The 19375-nt window shown below is 39.2% G+C and overlaps 1 protein-coding gene across 7 annotated transcripts in view; it reads right to left on the bottom strand.

Annotated features, from left to right (window-relative positions):
• The window catches only part of SCMH1 (Scm polycomb group protein homolog 1), a 200826-nt gene that overhangs the window by 90945 nt on the left and 90506 nt on the right, over positions 1 to 19375 (bottom strand). For 6 of the 7 annotated variants that reach the window (XM_081226621.1, XM_081226625.1, XM_081226622.1 and 3 more), the window contains 2 exons: positions 18157 to 18245; positions 177 to 420 (listed from right to left, as the gene is read on the bottom strand). In XM_081226621.1, the coding sequence (XP_081082747.1) occupies positions 177 to 420; positions 18157 to 18245 (333 nt within the window). Of the gene's footprint in view, positions 1 to 176; positions 448 to 18156; positions 18246 to 19375 lie in introns of those variants that run through there. The other variant, XM_081226626.1, reaches the window with a different exon arrangement.

The raw sequence follows: 19375 nt of genomic DNA, 5'->3' as shown, positions 1-19375 counted from the left end.
TTTAAATTCTTACTGTTTCTGATTACTCTTCAGTAGACATTAGTTTTTACCTAAGTTGCTGGCCCTTGCAATCCTCCTTTGCCTACAAGTGAGGTTTATTGGTGAAGGTATGCTGACCATGAAAGATCTAGGTAGGCTCCCTTACCAACTTGGGTTCCAACTTTAAGAGCGTTTACCTTTAGTGCCAGGTGGCTGCAGGTTGTCTCCAGTCAAGGAACACCAGCCCACAGGGAAGATGTCCCGGGAGTCGAAGCGGCACCAGTAGTCAAAGGCCCCTCGCCACCCATCAAAAGTGACAAGCACCTCTGAGCCTCGCACCTCCCCAATAGTGGCTGGGCAAATGAAATGAGGATTCTTCCTGTCCACAGCTTCCAGCTTCATTCCCATTTTAAAGAAGTTGTGAGAAGGCGATGGTGGTTCCTAAATGAGAGACAGAAATACACAGACCTAGATGCAAAGAGAGAGGCTATGTATGCCGAAAGACTGCTATCTCATTTGAATGATTAAAAAGTGACTGCTATATAGGATTTATAATGGAGCTTTAGTCTTTCTTTTAAATGAATTTCAAAGTATACCAAAGTATTACTTTGTTAATCCTATTATTTTGACATCTTTGCTTCAGATCTTTGTTTTTTCAAGAAATAAAGGGTAACAGATAAGGCTGAATCCCCTTTTGTGCCCTTCCCCATGCATGTTTTTATACTTTACTATATATGTACAAACCATTTGCATACTTTTAAATTTTATATAAATAGTATTATTCTGAACATATCATTCTACAACTTGCTTTTTTTGTTCAACATTATGTTTTTGAAACGTATCCATATTGATAAATTTAGCTCTAATTTAACTGCTAATAGTACTCCATTACATGTATATATCATAATTTATTCATTCTCTTTTGACAGACATTTAAGGTTGTTATGAATTGTTTACTATTTCAAAAGAGTTTTAATGGCCATTCTTGCACTTGTTCCTTTGTTCACATGTGGCAGGATTTCTTCAGGGTGTATACCTAGGAGTAGAATTGGTGGGTTATAGGATAGATATATACATCTTCCACTTTATTAAATATTGTTAAATTGCTCTCCAAAGTAGTTGTAACATTGTACAGTCTCTCCAGTAGTGAAGCTAGTTCTTGGGTGCTGATCTGCAATGCAGTTGCATAGATAAAGTTTCCAAAAAAGTGTTGTATACTCTATTCTGTTTCCCTTCGTCTTACTGTCCAATTGTGTACCAATAACGTCTTATTAAACGGATATCTGGCAGAAAAAGTCTCCCTACCTTGTTATTCTTCAGTATTGTTTTAGCTATTCTTTCTCCTTGACCTTTCATATGAATTTTAGGATCAGCTTTTCAAGTTCCACAGAAAAACACTACCTGTATTTTGACTGGAATCCCAGTGAACTTACAGTTTGGGAAGAAATAACCTTTCTATGTATGATACTGAGCCTTTCCATCCAGGAACATGATAGTATTTTCCATCTGTTAAGTATTCTTTAACGTAGATTTCTTCTTCAGTATAAGTTTAAAAATTCCTTTACAAATGTCTCATGCTTTTTACGAACTATATTGTAGTTTTCTTTTTCTGGCCGTATTGTAATTCTTTTGCTATCTTAAAGAGTATCTTTAAAAATTTTATTTTCAAACCACTTGCTGCTAATGGGAATGCAACTGATTTTAAAAAATTGATCAACATTTAATACTGATTAGCTTATGCTGATTGATATACCATTTTTTCTTGTCTGTTTATCAATTATTGAGAGATGTGTATTAAAATATTTCCTAATGATTGTGGATTTTCCAAATTTTCCATGTAATTCTGTCAAATTTTGCTTTACCTACTTTGAGGCTATGTTTTTGAGGAGCACGTATATTTATAATTTTTATCTTCTTGGTGAACTGTATTTTTTTATCATTAGATACTAACCTCTTTAATGCTTTTTAGCACCAAAGTCTTCTTTGTCTAATTTCAGTACAGTTAACACCAGCTTTATTTTGATAAAGGTTTGCATGGTATACATTTTACATTCTTTTACTTTCAACACCTTTCTGTCGTATTTCAGCAGTGTCTTTTTTTTTTTTTTTTTTGTGGTACGCAGGCCTCTCACTCTTGTGGCCTCTCCTGTTGCGGAGCACAGGCTCCGGACGTGCAGGCTCAGCGGCCATGGCTCACGGGCCCAGCCGCTCCGCGGCATGTGGGATCTTCCCAGACCGGGGTACGAACCCATGTCCCCTGCATCGGCAGGCAGACTCTCAACCACTGCACTACCAGGGAAGCCCCCAGCAGTGTCTCTTGTAAACAGCATGTAGCTAGATTTTAAAACAATCTATGTCTGACTAAACTGATGAGCTTAAGCTAATTTCTTGTGATAACTGATGTATACAAATTTATTACAATTATCATACTGCCTACATTTCTATTTAACTTGATTTTTCAAGTTGTACCTTTAACTTCTTTTTTCTCCTTAAAAATCAACTGAATTTTCTTCCCTTTTTCCCTCTCCCTTGATTCAGATTTAAAAAAAAATAATTTATTTTTGGCTGCGTTGGGTCTTTCTGGCTGTGTGCGGGCATTCTCTAGTTGCGGTGAGCGGGCTCTAGAGCACAGGCTCCGTAATCGTGGTGCACGAGCTTAGTTGCTCTGTGGCATGTGGGATCTTCCTGGACCAGGGCTTGAACACGTGTCTCCTGCACTGGCAGGTGGATTCTCCTTCCTCCCCTCCCTCCTCTGCTTCCTTCCTTTCTTTATTTTGGCTGCGTTGGGTCTTCGCTGCTGCACATGGGCTTCCTCTAGTTGCAGCAAGCGGGGGCTACTCTTCATTGCAGTGCGTGGGCTTCTCACTGCAGTGGCTTCTCTTGCTGCGGATCACAGGCTCTAGGTGCGTGGGCTTCAGTAGTTGTGGCTCGCTGGCTTTAGAGCGCAGGCTCAGTAGTTGTGGCGCATGCGCTTAGTTGCTCTGTGGCATGTGGGATCTTCCCGGACCAGGGCTCAAACCCGTGTCCCCTGCATTGGCAGGCGGATTCTTAACCATTGGACCAGGAGGGAAGTCCCTGGCAGACAGATTCTCCTTTTTTTAAAAAAATATCATGACTTTATATAAGTGTATCTAAACATACATTAGCAATTTGCTTTCCTTTTTAGGTACAGGTATATGAAAAAGTTGAATGATCAGTCTCTTTTGTCTCAAACAGGAGTTTACAGATCTTTTTTTTCTGTAAGAATGGCTTTTTAGGTAGTAACATATGTACTTTTTTTTAACATCTTTATTGGAGTATAATTGCTTTACAATGGTGTATTAGTTTCTGCTTTTTAACAAACTGAATCAATTATACATATACATATATCCCTGTATCTCTTCCCTCTTGTGTCTCCCTCCCTCCCACCCTCCCTATCCCACCCCTCTAGGTGGTCACAAAGCACTGAGCTGATCTCCCTGTGCTATGTGGCTACTTCCCACTATCTATCTATTTTACGTTCAGTAGTGTATATATGTCTGTGTCACTCTATCACTTTGTCCCAGCTTACCCTTCCCGCTCCCCATATCATCAAGTCCATTCTCTAGCTGGTCTGCGTCTTTATTCCCGTCATGCCCCTAGGTTCTTCATGACCTTTTATTTATTTATTTATTTTTAAGATTCCATATATATGTGTTAGCATACGGTATTTTTCTCTTTCTGACTTCACTCTGTATGACAGACTCTAGGTCCATCCACGTCACTACAAATAACTCAATTTCGTTTCTTTTTATGGCTGAGTAATATTCCATTGTATATATGTGCCACATCTTCTTTATCCATTCATCTGTCGATGGACACTTAGGTTGCTTCCATGTCCTGGCTATTGTAAATACAGCTGCAAGAAACATTGTGGTACATGACTCATTTTGAATTATGGTTTTCTCAGGGTATATGCCCAGTAGTGGGATTGCTGGGCTGTATGGTAGTTCTATTTTTAGTTGTTTAAGGAACCTCCATACTGTTCTCCATAGTGGCTGTATCAATTTACATTCCCACCAACAGTGCAAGAGGGTTCCCTTTTCTCCACACCCTCTCCAGCATTTATTATTTGCAGATTTTTTGATGATGGCCATTCTGACAGGTGTGAGATGATATCTCATTGTAGTTTTGATTTGCATTTCTCTAATGATTAATGATGTGGAGCATTCTTTCATGTGTTTGTTGGCTATCTGTATATCTTCTTTGGAGAAATGTCTGTTTAGGTCTTCTGCCCATTTTTGGATTGGGTTTTTTGTTTTTTTGTTATTGAGCTGCACGAACTGCTTGTAAATTTTGGAGATTAATCCTTTGTCAGTTGCTTCATTTGCTAATACTTCCTCCGATTCTAAGGGTTATCTTTTGGTCTTCTTTATAGTTTCCTTTGCTGCGCAAAAGCTTTGAAGTTTCATTAGGTCCCATTTGTTTATTTTTTTTTTCCATTTCTCTAGGAGGTGGGTCAAAAAGGATCTTGCTGTGATTTATGTCATAGTGTTCTGCCTATGTTTTCCTCTAAGAGTTTTATAGTATCTGGCCGTATATTTAGGTCTTTAATCCATTTTGAGTTTATTTTTGTCTATGGCTTTAGGGAGTGTTCTAATTTCATTCTTTTATATGTACCTGCCCATTTTTTCCAGCACCACTTATTGAAGAGGCTGTCTTTTCTCCACTGTATATTCTTGACCCCTTTATCAAAGATAAGGTGCCCATATGTGTGTGGGTTTATCTCTGGGCTTTCTATCCTGTTCTGTTGATCTATATTTCTGTTTTTGTGCCAGTACCATACTGTCTTGACTACTGTAGCTTTGTAGTATAGTCTGAAGTCCGGGAGCCTGATTCCTCCAGCTCCATTTTTCTTAAGATTGCTTTCACTGTTCAGGGTCTTTTGTGTTTCCATACAAATTGTGAAATTTTTTGTTCTAGTTCTGTGAAAAATGCCAGTGGTAGTTTGATAGGGATTGCACTGAATCTGTAGATTGCTTTGGGTAGTATAGTCGTTTTCACAATGTTGATTCTTCCAATTCAAGAACATGGTATATCTCTCCATCTGTTTGTATCATCTTTAATGTCTTTCATCAGTGTCTTATAATTTTCTGCAAACAGAACTTTTGTCTCCTTAGGTAGGTTTATTCCTAGATATTTTATTCTTTTTGTTGCAATGGTAAATGGGAGTGTTTTCTTAATTTCACTTTCAGATTTTTCATCATTAGTTTATAGGAATGCAAGAGATTTCTGTGCATTAATTTTGTATCCTGCTACTTTACCAAATTCATTGATTAGCTCTAGTAGTTTTCTGGTAACATCTTTAGGATTCTCTGTGTAAAGTATCATGTCATTTGCAAACAGTGACAGCTTTACTGCTTCTTTTCCGATTTGGATTTCCTTTATTTCTTTTACTTCTCTTGATTGCTGTGGTTAAAACTTCCAAAACTATGTTGAATAAGAGTGGTGAGAGTGGGCAACCTTGTCTTGTTCCTGACTTTACTGGAAATGGTTTCAGTTTTTCACCATTGAGGATGATGCTGGCTGTGGGTTTGTCATATATGGCCTTTATTATGTTGAGGTAAGTTCCCTCTATGCCTACTTTCTGCAGGGTTTTTATCATAAATGGGTGTTGAATTTTGTCAAAAGCTTTCTCTCCATCTATTGAGATGTTCATATGGTTTTCCTCCTTCAATTTGTTAGTATGGTGTATCACAGTGATTGATTTGCGTATATTGAAGAATCCTTGCATTCCTGAATAAACCCCACTTGATCATGGTGTATGATCCTTTTAATGTGCTGTTGGATTCTATTTGCTAGTATTTTGTTGAGGATTTTTGCATCTATGTTCATCAGTGATATTGGCCTGTATTTTTCTTTCTTTGTGACATCTTTGTCTGGTTTTGGTATCAGGGTGATGGTGGCCTCACAGAATGAGTTTGGGGGTGTTCCTCCTTCTGCTATATTTTGGAAGAGTTTGAGAAGGGTAGGTGTTAGCTCTTCTCTGTGTGTTTGATAGAATTCGCCTGTGAAGACACCTGGTCCTGGGCTTTTGTTTGTTGGAAGATTTTTTATCACAGTTTCAATTTCAGTGCTTGTGATTGGTCTGTTTATATTTTGTATTTCTTCCTGGTTCAGTCTTGGAAGGTTGTGCATTTCTGAGAATTTGTCCATTTCTTCCAGGTTGTCCATTTTATTGGCATAGAGTTGCTTGTAGTAGTCTCTTAGGATGCTTTGTATTTCTGTGGTGTCTGTTGTAACTTTTCCTTTTTCCTTTCTAATTTTATTGATTTGAGTCCTCTCCCTCTTTTTCTTGATGAGTCTGGCTAATGGTTTATCAATTTTGTTTATCTTCTCAAAGAATCAGCTTTTAGTTTTATTGATCTTTGCTATTGTTTCCTTCATTTCTTTTTCATTTATTTCTGATCTGATCTTTACGATTTCTTTCCTTCTGCTAACTCTGGGGTTTCGTTGTTCTTCTTTGTCTAATTGCTTTAGGTGTAAGGTTAGGTTGTTTATTTGAGATGTTTCTTGTTTTTTAAGGTAGGATTTTATTGCTATAAACTTCCCTCCTAGAACTGCTTTTGCTGCATCCCATAGGTTTTAGGTCATCGTATATTCATTGTCATTTGTTTCTAGGTATTCTTTGATTTCCTCTTTGATTTCCTCAGTGATCTCTTGGTTATTAAGTAGTGTATTGTTTAGCTTCCATGTGTTTGTAATTTTTACAGAGTTTTTTCCTTTATTTGATATCTAGTCTCATAGCATTGTGGTCGGAAAAGATACTTGATACAACTTCAATTTTGTTAAATTTACCAATGCTTGATTTGTGACCCAAGATATGATCTCTCCTGGAGAATGTTCAATGAGCACTTGAGAAGAATGTGTATTGTGTTGTTTTTGGATGGAATGTCCTATAAATATCAATTAAGTCCATCTTGTTTAATGTATCATTTAAAGCTTGTGTTTCCTTTTTTTAATTTAAAATTTTATTCTATTTACTTTTTTATACAGCAGGTTGTTACTCATCATCAATTTTATACACATCAGTGTATACATGTCAATCCCAATCGCCCAGTTCATCATACCCCCACCCCACTACCCTGCCCCATTACCTGCTTGGTGTCCACACGCTTGTTCTCCACATCTGTGTCTCAATTTCTGCCCTGCAAACCGGTTCATCTGTACCATTTTTCTAGGTTCCACATATATGCGTTAACATACGATATTTGTTTCTCTCTTTCTGATTTACTTCACTCTGTATGACAGTCTCTAGGTCATCCACACCTCAACAAATGACCCAATTTTGTTCATTTTTATGGCTGAGTAATATTCCATTGTATACATGTACCACATCTTCTTTACCCATGCATCTGTTGATGGGCATTTAGGTTGCTTCCATGACCCAGCTATTGTAAATAGTGCGGCAATGAACACTGGGGTGCATATGTCTTTTTTTTAATTTAATTTTTATTTTATTTATTTATTTATTATTATTATTTTTAAACATCTTTATTGGAGTATAATTGCTTTACAATGGTGTGTTACTTTCTTCTTTACAAAAAAGTCAATCAGTTATACATATACATATGTTCCAATATCTCTTCTCTTTTGCGTATCCCTCCCTCCCACCCTCCCTATCCCACCCCTCCAGGTGGTCACAAACCACCTAGCTGATTTCCCTGTGCTATGTGGCTACTTCCCACTAGCTATCTATTTTACGTTTGGTAGTGTATATATGTCCATTCTCACTTTGTCACAGCTTACACTTCCCCCTCCCCATATCCTCAAGTCCATGCTCTAGTAGGTCTGTGTCTTTTTTTTTTTTTTTTTTTTTTTTTTTGCGGTATGCGGGTCTCTCACTGCTGTGGCCTCTACCATTGCAGAGCACAGTCTCCGAACGTGCAGGCTCAGTGACCATGGATCACGGGCCCAGCCACTGTGCGGCATGTGGGATCCTCCCGGACCAGGCCATTAACCCATGTCCCCTGCATCGGCAGGTGGACTGTCAACCACTGCGCTACCAGGAAGCCTGGTGTGTGTCTTTATTCCCGTGTTACCACTAGGTTCTTCATGACCTTTTTTTTTTCCCCTTAGATTCCATATATATGTTAGCATACGGTATTTGTTTTTCTCTTTCTGACTTACTTCACTCTGTACGACACACTCTACGTCCATCCAACTCACTACAAATAACTCAATTTCGTTTCTTTTTATGGCTGAGTAGTATTCCATTGTATATATGTGCCACATCTTCTTTATCCATTCATCTGTTGATGGACACTTAGGTTGCTTCCATGTCCTGGCTATTGTAAATACAGCTGCAATGTACATTTTGGTACATGACTCTTTTTGAATTATGATTTTCTCAGGGTATATGCCCAGTAGTGGGATTGATGGGTCATATGGTAGTTCTATTTTTAGTTGTTTAAGGAACCTCCATACTGTTCTCCATAGTGGCTGTATCAATTTACATTCCCACCAACAGTGCAAGAGGGTTCCCTTTTCTCCACACCCTCTCCAGCATTTACTGTTTGCAGATTTTTTGATGATGGCCATTCTGACAGGTGTGAGATGATATCTCATTGTAGTTTTGATTTGCATTTCTCTAATGATTAATGATGTGGAGCATTCTTTCATGTGTTTGTTGGCAATCTGTATATCTTCTTTGGAGAAATGTCTGTTTAGGTCTTCTGCTCATTTTTGGATTGGGTTGTTTTTTTGTTATTGACCTGCATGAGCTGCTTGTAAATTTTGGAGATTAATCCTTTGTCAGTTGCTTCATTTGAAAATATTTTCTCCCATTCTGAGGGTTGTCTCTTGGTTTTGTTTATTGTTTCCTTTGCTGTGCAGAAGTTTTGAAGTTTCATTAGGTCCCATTTGTTTATTTCTGGTTTTATTTCCATTTCTCTAGGAGGTAGGTCAAAAAGGATCTTGCTGTGATTTATGTCATAGAGTGTTCTGCCTATGTTTTCCTCTAAGAGTTTTATAGTGTCTGGCCTTATATTTACGTCTTTAATCCATTCTGAGTTTATTTTTGTGTATGGTGTTAGGGAGTGTTCTAATTACATACTTCTATATGTACCTGTCCAGTTTTCCCAGCACCACTTATTGAAGAGGCTGTCTTTTCTCCACTGTATATTCTTGACTCCTTTATCAAAGATAAGGTGCCCATATGTGCGTGGGTTTATCTCTGGGCTTTCTATCCTGTTCTGTTGATCTATATTTCTGTTTTTGTGCCAGTACCATACTGTCTTGACTACTGTAGCTTTGTAGTATAGTCTGAAGTCTGGGAGCCTGATTCCTCCAGCTCCATTTTTCTTAAGATTGCTTTCACTATTCAGGGTCTTTTGTATTTCCAAACAAATTGTGAAATTTTTTGTTCTAGTTCTGTGAAAAATGCCAGTGGTAGTTTGATAGGGATTGCACTGAATCTGTAGATTGCTTTGGGTAGTATAGTCATTTTCACAATGTTGATTCTTCCAATTCAAGAACATGGTATATCTCTCCATCTGTTTGTATCATCTTTAATGTCTTTCATCAGTGTCTTATAATTTTCTGCAAACATCTTTTGTCTCCTTAGGTAGGTTTATTTTTAGATATGTTATTCTTTTTGTTGCAATGGTAAATGGGAGTGTTTTCTTAATTTCACTTTCAGATTTTTCATCATTAGTTTATAGGAATGCAAGAGATTTCTGTGCATTAATTTTGTATCCTGCTACTTTCATTGATTAGCTCTAGTAGTTTTCTGGTAGCATATTTAGGATTCTCTGTGTATATAGTATCATGTCATCTGAAAACAGTGACAGCTTTACTTCTTCTTTTCCGATTTGGATTTCCTTTATTTCTTTTACTTCTCTGACTGCTGTGGTTAGAACTTCCAGAACTATGTTGAATACGAGTGGTGAGAATGGGCAACCTTGTCTTGTTCCTGATTTTAGTGGAAATGGTTTCAGTTTTTCACCATTGAGGACGATGCTGGCTGTGGGTTTGTCATATATGGCCTTTATTATGTTGAGGTAAGTTCCCTCTATGCCTACTTTCTGCAGGGTTTTTATCATAAATGGGTGTTGAATTTTGTCAAAAGCTTTCTCTGCATCTATTGAGATGATCATATGGTTTTTCTCCTTCAATTTGTTAGTATGGTGTATCACAGTGATGGATTTGCATATATTGAAGAATCCTTGCATTCCTGGGATAAACCCCACTTGATCATGGTATATGAGCCTTTTAATGTGCTATTGGATTCTATTTGCTAGTATTTTGTTGAGGATTTTTGCATCTATATTCATCAGTGATACTGGCCTGTATTTTTCTTTCTTTGTGACATCTTTGTCTGGTTTTGGTATCAGGGTGATGGTGGCCTCATAGAATGAGTTTGGGAGTGTTCCTCCCTCTGCTATATTTTGGAAGAATTTGAGAAGTATAGGTGTTAGCTCTTGTCTAAATGTTTGACAGAATTCGCCTGTGAAGCCATCTGGTACTGGGCCATTGTTTGTTGGGAGATTTTAAACCACAGTTTCAATTTCAGTGCTTATGACTGGTCTGTTCATATTTTCTGTTTCTTCCTGGTTCAGTCTCGGCAGGTTGTGCATTTCTAAGAATTTGTCCATTTCTTCCAGGTTGTCCATTTTATGGGCATAGAGTTGCTTGTAGTAATCTCTCATGATCTTTTGTATTTCTGCAGTGTCAGTTGTTACTTCTCCTTTTTCATTTCTAATTTTATTGATTTGAGTCTTCTCCCTTTTTTTCTTGATGAGTCCGGCTAATGGTTTATCCATTTTGTTTATCTTCTCAAAGAACCAGCTTTTAGTTTTATTGATCTTTGCTGTCGTTTCCTTCATTTCTTTTTCAATTATTTCTCATCTGATATTTATGATTTCTTTCCTTCTGCTAAATTTGGGGTTTTTTTGTTCTTCTTTCTCTAATTGCTTTAGGTGCAAGTTTAGGTTGTTTATTTGAAATGTTTCCTGTTTCTTAAGGTAGGATTGTATTGCTATAAACTTCCCTGTTAGAACTGCTTTTGCTGCAACTCATAGGTTTTGGGTCATCATGTCTCCATTGTCATTTGTTTCTAGGTATTTTTTGATTTCCTGTTTGATTTCTACAGTGATCACTTCGTTATTAAGTAGTGTATTGTTTAGCCTCCATATGTTTGTATTTTTTACAGATCTTTTCCTGTAATTGACATGTAGTCTCATAGCGTTGTGGCCAGAAAAGATACTTGATACCATTTCAATTTTCTTAAATTTACCAAGGCTTGATTTGTGATCCAAGATATGATCTATCCTGGAGAATGTTCCATGAGTACCTGAGAAAAATGTGTATTCTGTTGTTTTTGGATAGAATGTCCTGTAAATATCAATTAAGTCCATCTTGTTTAATGTATCATTTAAAGCTTGTGTTTCCTTATTTATTTTCATTTTGCATGATCTGTCCATTGGTCAAAGTGGGGTGTTAAAGTCTCCTACTATGATTGTGTTACTGTCGATTTCCCCTTTTATGTCTGTTAGTATTTGCCTTATGTATTGAGGTGCTCCTATGTTGGACGCATAAATATTTACAATTCTTATATCTTCTTCTTGGATTGATCCCTTGATCGTTACCTAGTGTCCATCTGTTTCTCTTGTAATAGTCTTTGTTTTAAAGTTTATTTGGTCTGATATGAGAATCGCTACTCCAGCTTCCTTTTGCTTTCCATTTGCATGGAATATCTTTTTCCATCCTCTCACTTTCAGTCTGTATGTGTCCCTAGGTCTGAAGTGGGTCTCTTGTAGACAGCATATATATGGGTGTTTTTTTTTTTTTTTTTTTTTTTTCTTTTTGCGGTATGCGGGCCTCTCACTGTTGTGGCCTCTCCCGTTGTGGAGCACAGGCTCCGGACGCGCAGGCCCAGAGGCCATGGCTCACGGGCCCAGCCGCTCCGCGGCACATGGGATCCTCCCAGACCGGGGCACGAACCCGTATCCCCTGCATCGGCAGGCGGACTCTCAACCACTGCGCCACCAGGGAGGCCCGGGTGTTGTTTTTGTATCCATTGAAACCAGTCTATGTCTTTTGGTTGGAGCATTTAATTCATTTACATTGAAGGTAATTATTGATATGTGTGCTCCTATTACCATTTTCTTAATTGTTTTAGGTTTGTTATTGTAGGTCTTCTCCTTCTCTTGTGTTTCCTGCCTGGAGAAGTTATTTTAGCATTTGCTGTAAAGCTGGTTTGGTAGGCCTGAATTCTCTTAGCTTTCGCTTGTCTGTAAAGGATTTAATTTCTCTGTCAAATCTGACTGAGATCCTTGCTGGGCAGAGTAATCTTGGTTGTAGGTTTTTCCCCTTCATCACTTTAAATATGTCCTGCCAGTCCCTTCTGGCCTGCAGAGTTTCTGCTGAAAGATCAGCTGTTAATCTTATGGGGATTCCCTCGTATGTTGTTTGTTGTTTTTCCCTCGCTGCTTTTAATATTTTTTCTTTGTACTTAAATTTTGATAGTTTGATTAATATGTGTCTTGGCGTGTTTCTCCTTGGATTTATCCTGTATGGGACTCTGTGCTTCCTGGACTTGATTAACTATTTCCTTTCCCATATTAGGGAAGTTTTCAACTCTAATGTCTTCCAATATTTTCTCAGTCCCTTTCTTTTTCTCTTCTTCTTCTGGGACCCCTATGATTCGAATGTTGGTGCATTTAATGTTGTCCCACAGGTCTCTGAGACTGTCCTCAATTCTTTTCTTTCTTTTTCTTTATTCTGCTCTGCAGTAGTTATTCCCACTATTTTATCTTCCAGGTCACTTATCCGTTCTTCTGCCTCAGTTATTCTGCTATTGATCCCTTCTACAGAATTTTCAATTTCATTTATTGTGTTGTTCATCACTGTTTGTTTGCTCTTTAGTTCTTCTAGGTCCTTGTTAAATGTTTCTAGTATTTTCTCCATTCTACTTCCAAGATTTTGGATCATCTTTACTATCATTATTCTGAATTCTTTTTCAGGTAGACTGCCTATTTCCTCTTCATTTGTTAGGTCTGGTGGGTTTTGGCCTTGCTCCTTCATCTGCTGTTTCTCTGTCTTCTCATTTTGCTTAACTTACTGTGTTGGGGGGGTCTCCTTTTCGCAGGCTTCAGGTTTATAGTTCCTGTTGTTTTTTGTGTCTGTCCCCAGTGGCTAAGGTTGGTTCAGTGGGTTGTGTAGGCTTCCTGGTGGAGGGGACTAGTGCCTGTGTTCTGGTGGATGAGGCTGGATCTTGTCTTTCTGGTGGGCAGGTCCACATCTGGTGGTGTGTTCTGGGGTGTCTGTGGCCTTATTATGATTTTAGGCAGCCTCTCTGCTAATGGGTGGGGCTGTGTTCCTGTCTTGCTAGTTGTTTGGCATAGGGTGTCCAGCACTGTAGCTTGCTGGTCATTGAGTGGAGCTGGGTCTTGGCATTGAGATGGAGATCTCTGGGAGATTTTCACCGTATGATATTACGTGGAGCTTGGAGGTCTCTTGTGGACCAGTGTCCTGAACTTGGCTCTCCCACCTGAGAGGCACAGCCCTGATGCCTGGCTGGAGCACCAAGAGCCTGTCATCCACACGGCTCAGAATAAAATGCAGAAAAGAAAGAAAGAAGAAGATAAAATAAAATAAAGGAAAATAAAATAAAATTATTAAAATAAAAAATAATTTTAAAAAATTTTGAAAAAAGTAATAAAAAAGATAGAAACAAAGAAGAGAGCAACCAAACCAAAAAACAAATCCACCAATGATAACAAATGCTAAAAACTATAATAAAAACAAAGAAACAAACAAAAATGGACAGACAGAACCCTAGGACAAATGGTAAAAGCAAAGCTATACAGACAAAATCGCACACAGAATCATACACATACACACTCACAAAAAGAGAAAAAGGGGAAAATATATATATATTGTTGCTCCCAAAGTTCACCTCCTCAATTTGGGATGATTCGTTGTCTATTCAGGTATTCCACAGATACAGGGTACATCGAGTTGATTGTGGAGATTTAGTCTGCTGCTCCTGAGGCTGCTGGGAGAGATTTCCCTTTCTCTTCTTTGTTCACACAGCTCCTGGGGTTCAACTTTGGATTTGGACCCGCCTCTATGTGTAGGTTGCCTGAGGGTGTCTGTTCTTCGCTCAGACTGGACAGGGTTAAAGGAGCAGCTGATCTGGGGGCTCTGGCTCACTTAGACCAGGGGGAGGGAGAGGTACGGAATGTGGGGTGAGCCTGTGGCAGCAGAGGCTGGCATGACGTTGCACCAGCGTGAGGCGTGCTGTGTGTTCTCCCAGGGAAGTTGTCCCTGGATCACAGGACCCTGGCAGTGGTGGGCTGCACAGGCTCCCGGGAGGGGAGGTGTGGAGAGTGACCTGTGCTTGCTCACAGGGTTCTTGGTGGCTGCAGCAGCAGCCTTAGTGTCTCATGCCCGTCTCTGGGGTCCGCGCTGACAGCCATGGCTCGCAACCGTCTCGAGCTCCTTTAAGCAGCTCTCTTAATCCCCTCTCCTCGCGCACCAGGAAACAAAGAGGCACGAAAATGTCTCTTGCCTCTTCGGCAGCTCCAGACTTTTTCCGGGACTCCCTACTGGCTAGCTGTGGTGCACTAGCCCCTTCAGGCTGTGTTCATGCAGCCAACCCCAGTCCTCTCCCTGGGATCCACCGAAGCTGGAGCCTCAGCTCCCAGCCCCCGCCCGTCCCGGTGGGTGAACCGAGAAGCCTCTCGGGATGGTGAGTGTTGGTCGGCACTAATCCTCTGTGCAGGGACCTCTCCGCTTTGTCCTCCGCACCCGTTGCTGCACTCTCCACCGTGGCTCTGAAGCTTCCCCGCTCCGCCACCCGCAGTCTCTGCCCGCGATGGGGCTTCCGAGTGTGTGGAAACCTTTCCTCCTTCACAGCTCCCTCCCACTGGTGCAGGTCCCATCACTATTCTTTTGTTTCTGTTTCTTCTTTTTTCTTTTGCCCTACCCAGGTACGTGCGGAGTTTCTTGCCTTTTGGGAGGTCTGAGGTCTTCTGCCAGCGTTCAGTAGGTGTTCTGTAGGAGTTGTTCCACATGTAGACGTATTTCTGATGTATTTGTGGGGAGGAAGGTGATCTCCATGTCTTACTCTTTCGCCATCTTGAAGCTCCCCTGGCAGGCAGATTCTTAACCACTGTGCCACCAGGGAAGTCCCCAATTCATACGTTAACCATTCTATATTTAGTCTTTTGGTGGATCCCCTTCAGATCATAACTGTATAGTTAACATAACTGAGTCTAAAGCTCATCGTTAAACAAGAACCTCAGAATATTTAAACTACTCCTGAGTTAACAGGTGTTTGATAATTTAGTTCCACGTTGTTATACTGCCAATTGATCACTTCTGTTAGTATAACTGGTTTATACAGTTATAGGCAATGGTTGATTAGTTTTACTCATATGTTAAACAATCTTTCTTCAGCAGTACTTTTTGCATCTCATTCTTACTTTCCATGTTCAATTATCTTTTCATTTATTCATTCATTCATTCATTCATTCATTCGTTTATTTATTTATGGCTGCGCTGGGTCTTCGTTGTTGCGTGCGGGCTTTCTCTAGTTGAGTCGAGTGGGGGCTACTCTTTGCTGTGATGCTTGGGCTTTTCATTGTGGTGGCTTCTCTTGTTGAGCATGGGCTCTAGGTATGTGGGCTTCATTAGTTGTGGCACGTGGGCTCAGTAGTTGTGGCACACGGGCTTAGTTGCTCCCCAGCATGTGGGATCTTCCTGGACCAGGGATTGAACCCATGTCCCCTGCACTGGCAGGTGGATTCTTAACCACTGTGCCACCAGGGAAGTCCCCAGTTATCTTCTTCCTGAAATATACTCTTCAATTGTTCTTTCAGCAGATATATTCGTATCTATTTGTGTTAGTTTGCTGAAAATGTCTTGATTTTACATTCATTCTGAAATAATAGTATAAGTAGATATAAAATTCTAGGTGGACAACTATTTTTTCTTAGTTCTTTGAAGATATTATTCTGTTATCTTTTGGCTTGTACTGCTGCCGTCAAGAAATGTGCTGTCAGCCTAACTGTAATCCTTTTGAAGGTTCAGTCCACATGGACATGGAAGATGTGGATACGGAGGGCTGACTGTACTATGCCATTTTATATAAGGGAGTTGAGTATGTGTGGATTTTCATATTCAGGGGGTCCTGGAACCAGTCCCACACAGGTGCAGAACCATCCCTCACAGAGGATGACTGTATTCTGTGTGATTACTTTGATCAGATCTTTTCTTTTGACTTTAGTTATACCATGATGTTTTAAGGTATATATTTGTCTTTATTACACATTCTGGAAAATTCTGTCATGTTTTCAAATATTGACTCTTCTTTATTCTTTCTAATTAATCTTTTTAAAGTTCATGTTCAGCATATATTGGACCTTCTAATAGTATTCTCTTTGTCTTTTCTCTTTAATATATTTTCCATCTCTTTATCTCTCTGTACTGCACTCTGGGGAAAGTCCTTACACGTGTCTTTCAATTCTTTCTTCTCTATCTAGGTCTAAGTCACTTATACACCTACCTAAGATTTTAAAATTTTAATGGTTAAGTTTCATTTCTAGATATTCAATTTGTTGTTTTTTCAACTTTGTCTTTAAAAAAAATAGAGGGTTGTACTTTTCTCATTTTTAAATTCCTTCTTTTCATTCCTGACTCATTTTCAAATACTTAATTTATAATCTCTACCTGATATTTCTATTATCTGAAAGTGCTTGAGGTTAGAGTCTTACTGTTTGTTGTCTACTGAAGTCTCATCATGCAGGATTTGCTTTGTGAGTTTTGCGGGCTCTGTAATTATGAACTGAACTGAACTCATCTTCAGTGGTACTTCACTTTTGGGACTTCTATGACATCTGGGTTGAAAACAACCAAACCCTCTAGAGAGGTGTTGGGTTTGCTTCTGCCAGGCACTCAGAAATATCCCATACAATTTTGGAGTTCTGAAACAACACAGGCAGTATATCTGAACCCTGGACTTCCATGGGGAATGACTGTCTTATCAGAAGAGATGACTCACTTCCTACCCCTGCCCATGGCCCAGGCAGAGACTCTTCCTCATCAATGCAATAGTCTTTTCACTAAGGAGTAAACATTTGAGGGATCCAATCTGATTTTTTATATGGCAGTCCCAGGTACATTTTTCTGCCTTGCATGGGCCCAAGGCCTCAACTTCTATCCTACTGTGGTTGTTAAAAGACAAGGTCCTTGGAAAGTAAGACTGGCAAAGCCCCTTACGGCACCTGCAGGTTCAGTACACCTAACACTCTGGTTTTCCTTCCTCATTTTGGCCTTGGAGTTATCTTACTTTCTAGTAAGGTCAGCAAAGCCTTTAGAAGAATACTTGTTGGCCCCTTACCCCCCATCATTTTTAGGTATTCTGCAGTGGAAGGGTTTCAAGTTGTCCAGTATACTGTATTCTGGGAACCAGGGTACTCTCAGGGTTTAGACTTAAATGGCAACGTAGGCAACCCTAATTCAGTCCCCTTTACAGTAACTTTAACCTCATCAAAGATCAACTAAGAGCAGACTGATTGCTTCATCCCTCGAGAAATCAGGAAGAATGAATACAGGTTTTGGATCCCTGTTCCACCACTTACTAGTCATGCGACCTTGGGCAAGTTCCTTATTCAAAAGTATTTGTTTCCTTAACTACTAAATCGAAATAATAATTCTTGCTTCATAAAGTTAACTGTGGGTATTTAAATGAGATAGCAGAGATAAACTCCAAACATACTGTAGGCACTCAAAAAATAGTCTCCTTCCTTTCTCTCTGTTTAGAATATGGACCTTATTGAACTGCATGTTCTATAATAAGAATAGCTCCTTTAGATTTATACTACACTTTATATGTTTTACTAATAAAAAAAATGTTTAACTTCTTAAAACCCTATGAGGTAGACAGAATCCCACTTAACAGATGAGGTCAAAACCTACTGTCGGCAGAGCTAGGACCCAAAACCCAGAAATCCTAATTTACCAGTCTAATATTTCTCTGGGGATAATTGTGGCTTTTTAAGGTACTTAAAAAACCCTTCTGCTGAACTAGTTTCTGAGAAGGCATCCTCAGGCCACATATATAATGTAGACATCAGAGGCTCAGTAATTGAAAGAATGTAAGCATTTGACCTTAAGCAATTTGGAGCTGGTGATAGCTGAGGGACACTGTACCTTGTGGAAAATCCTGATGGGAGCCATCTCTGCTCCATTTAGCGTCTTCAAAAGGAACATGGGCCAAGAGGAAGCATTCAGCCGAAATCCTGCAGCAAACATAACGGGCAACAGATAAAAAATATGTCTCAAAGGCAACTGCTATATCAAGTTTTCCCTTTGGAATCCAGCTACGCCTGCCACAACCTATGCTGTGATAGTTATAGAATCACAGATGGTTAGGGAAGGACTTAAAGGTTAAGTAGAAGAAATGCCTCATTAGACAGATGAGGAAATGAGGCATATAAGAGGGAATGTAACTTGCCCAAGGTAATGTTGCAAAGTAAGTAGTGGAGTAAAGTCCCCAACCAAGTTTCCTGAAGCCAAAACAAGTATTACACAACAAATATCATGCCTAAAAAGTTTCCTTGAAAAATACAAAATAGATTTGTGATAGGAATAACAAACACTTATAAATGATCTAGACAGTAGAGTGTGAACAGGGATATAATAATCTCTTAAGAAGAAACCAGATATGTCTGATAAATCCAATATACAAGTAAATCTTTTTGGTTTATCTCAATGTAAACACACTCTCACTTTTGCTCTCACTTTCTCTTTCTCACTCTGTCTCTCTTTCCCTCTCTCTCTCACACATACACACATACACAGAGTACAAAACACTTTTGATATTCATTTTTACTTAACGAAGGATCAGGCATTGATGAAAATGGAAGGGATCATCTTATCAAAAAAACTCATTTTCCAAAAGAGTGAAAAGAAGCCTAGGGATGTTAATTGTCCACTGTCATTCTGCGATGACAAGTCAATAAGAATATACCATTTAATTAACAAACTGTAAAAATAAGATCATTATCATAGTTAAGTCTTCCAATTAGAGCTCCAAGTGCTTCCTTCAATTTGGCTTCAACACTCTGTCCTGAGATACCAAAATGTAGTGCTTTCTGATAGTCTCCCAATCTACCTCAGCTTTCCCATTCCTGACAAAGAACAGATAGGCTGAACCAAAGCTGCAGAGAAATAGCAACAACAGTATCTGATATTACTGAGCACTTCACTGTGCGCTAGATACTGTGCCAGGCACTTTCTACCAACTATCTAATTTAATCCTCAAGACAACCCAGTAGGGGAGAAATTATCTTCATTTTATAAATGAGGAAAGAGGTATAAAGTAAACTGCTTACGATTTCAAAGTGAGCAAATGACAAAGACAGGATAG

Source organism: Mesoplodon bidens (assembly GCF_964165515.1).
Source record: "Mesoplodon bidens genome assembly, chromosome: 2".
Taxonomy (NCBI): Eukaryota; Metazoa; Chordata; class Mammalia; order Artiodactyla; family Ziphiidae; genus Mesoplodon; species Mesoplodon bidens.
This window is presented reverse-complemented; position numbering and strand designations above follow the sequence as displayed.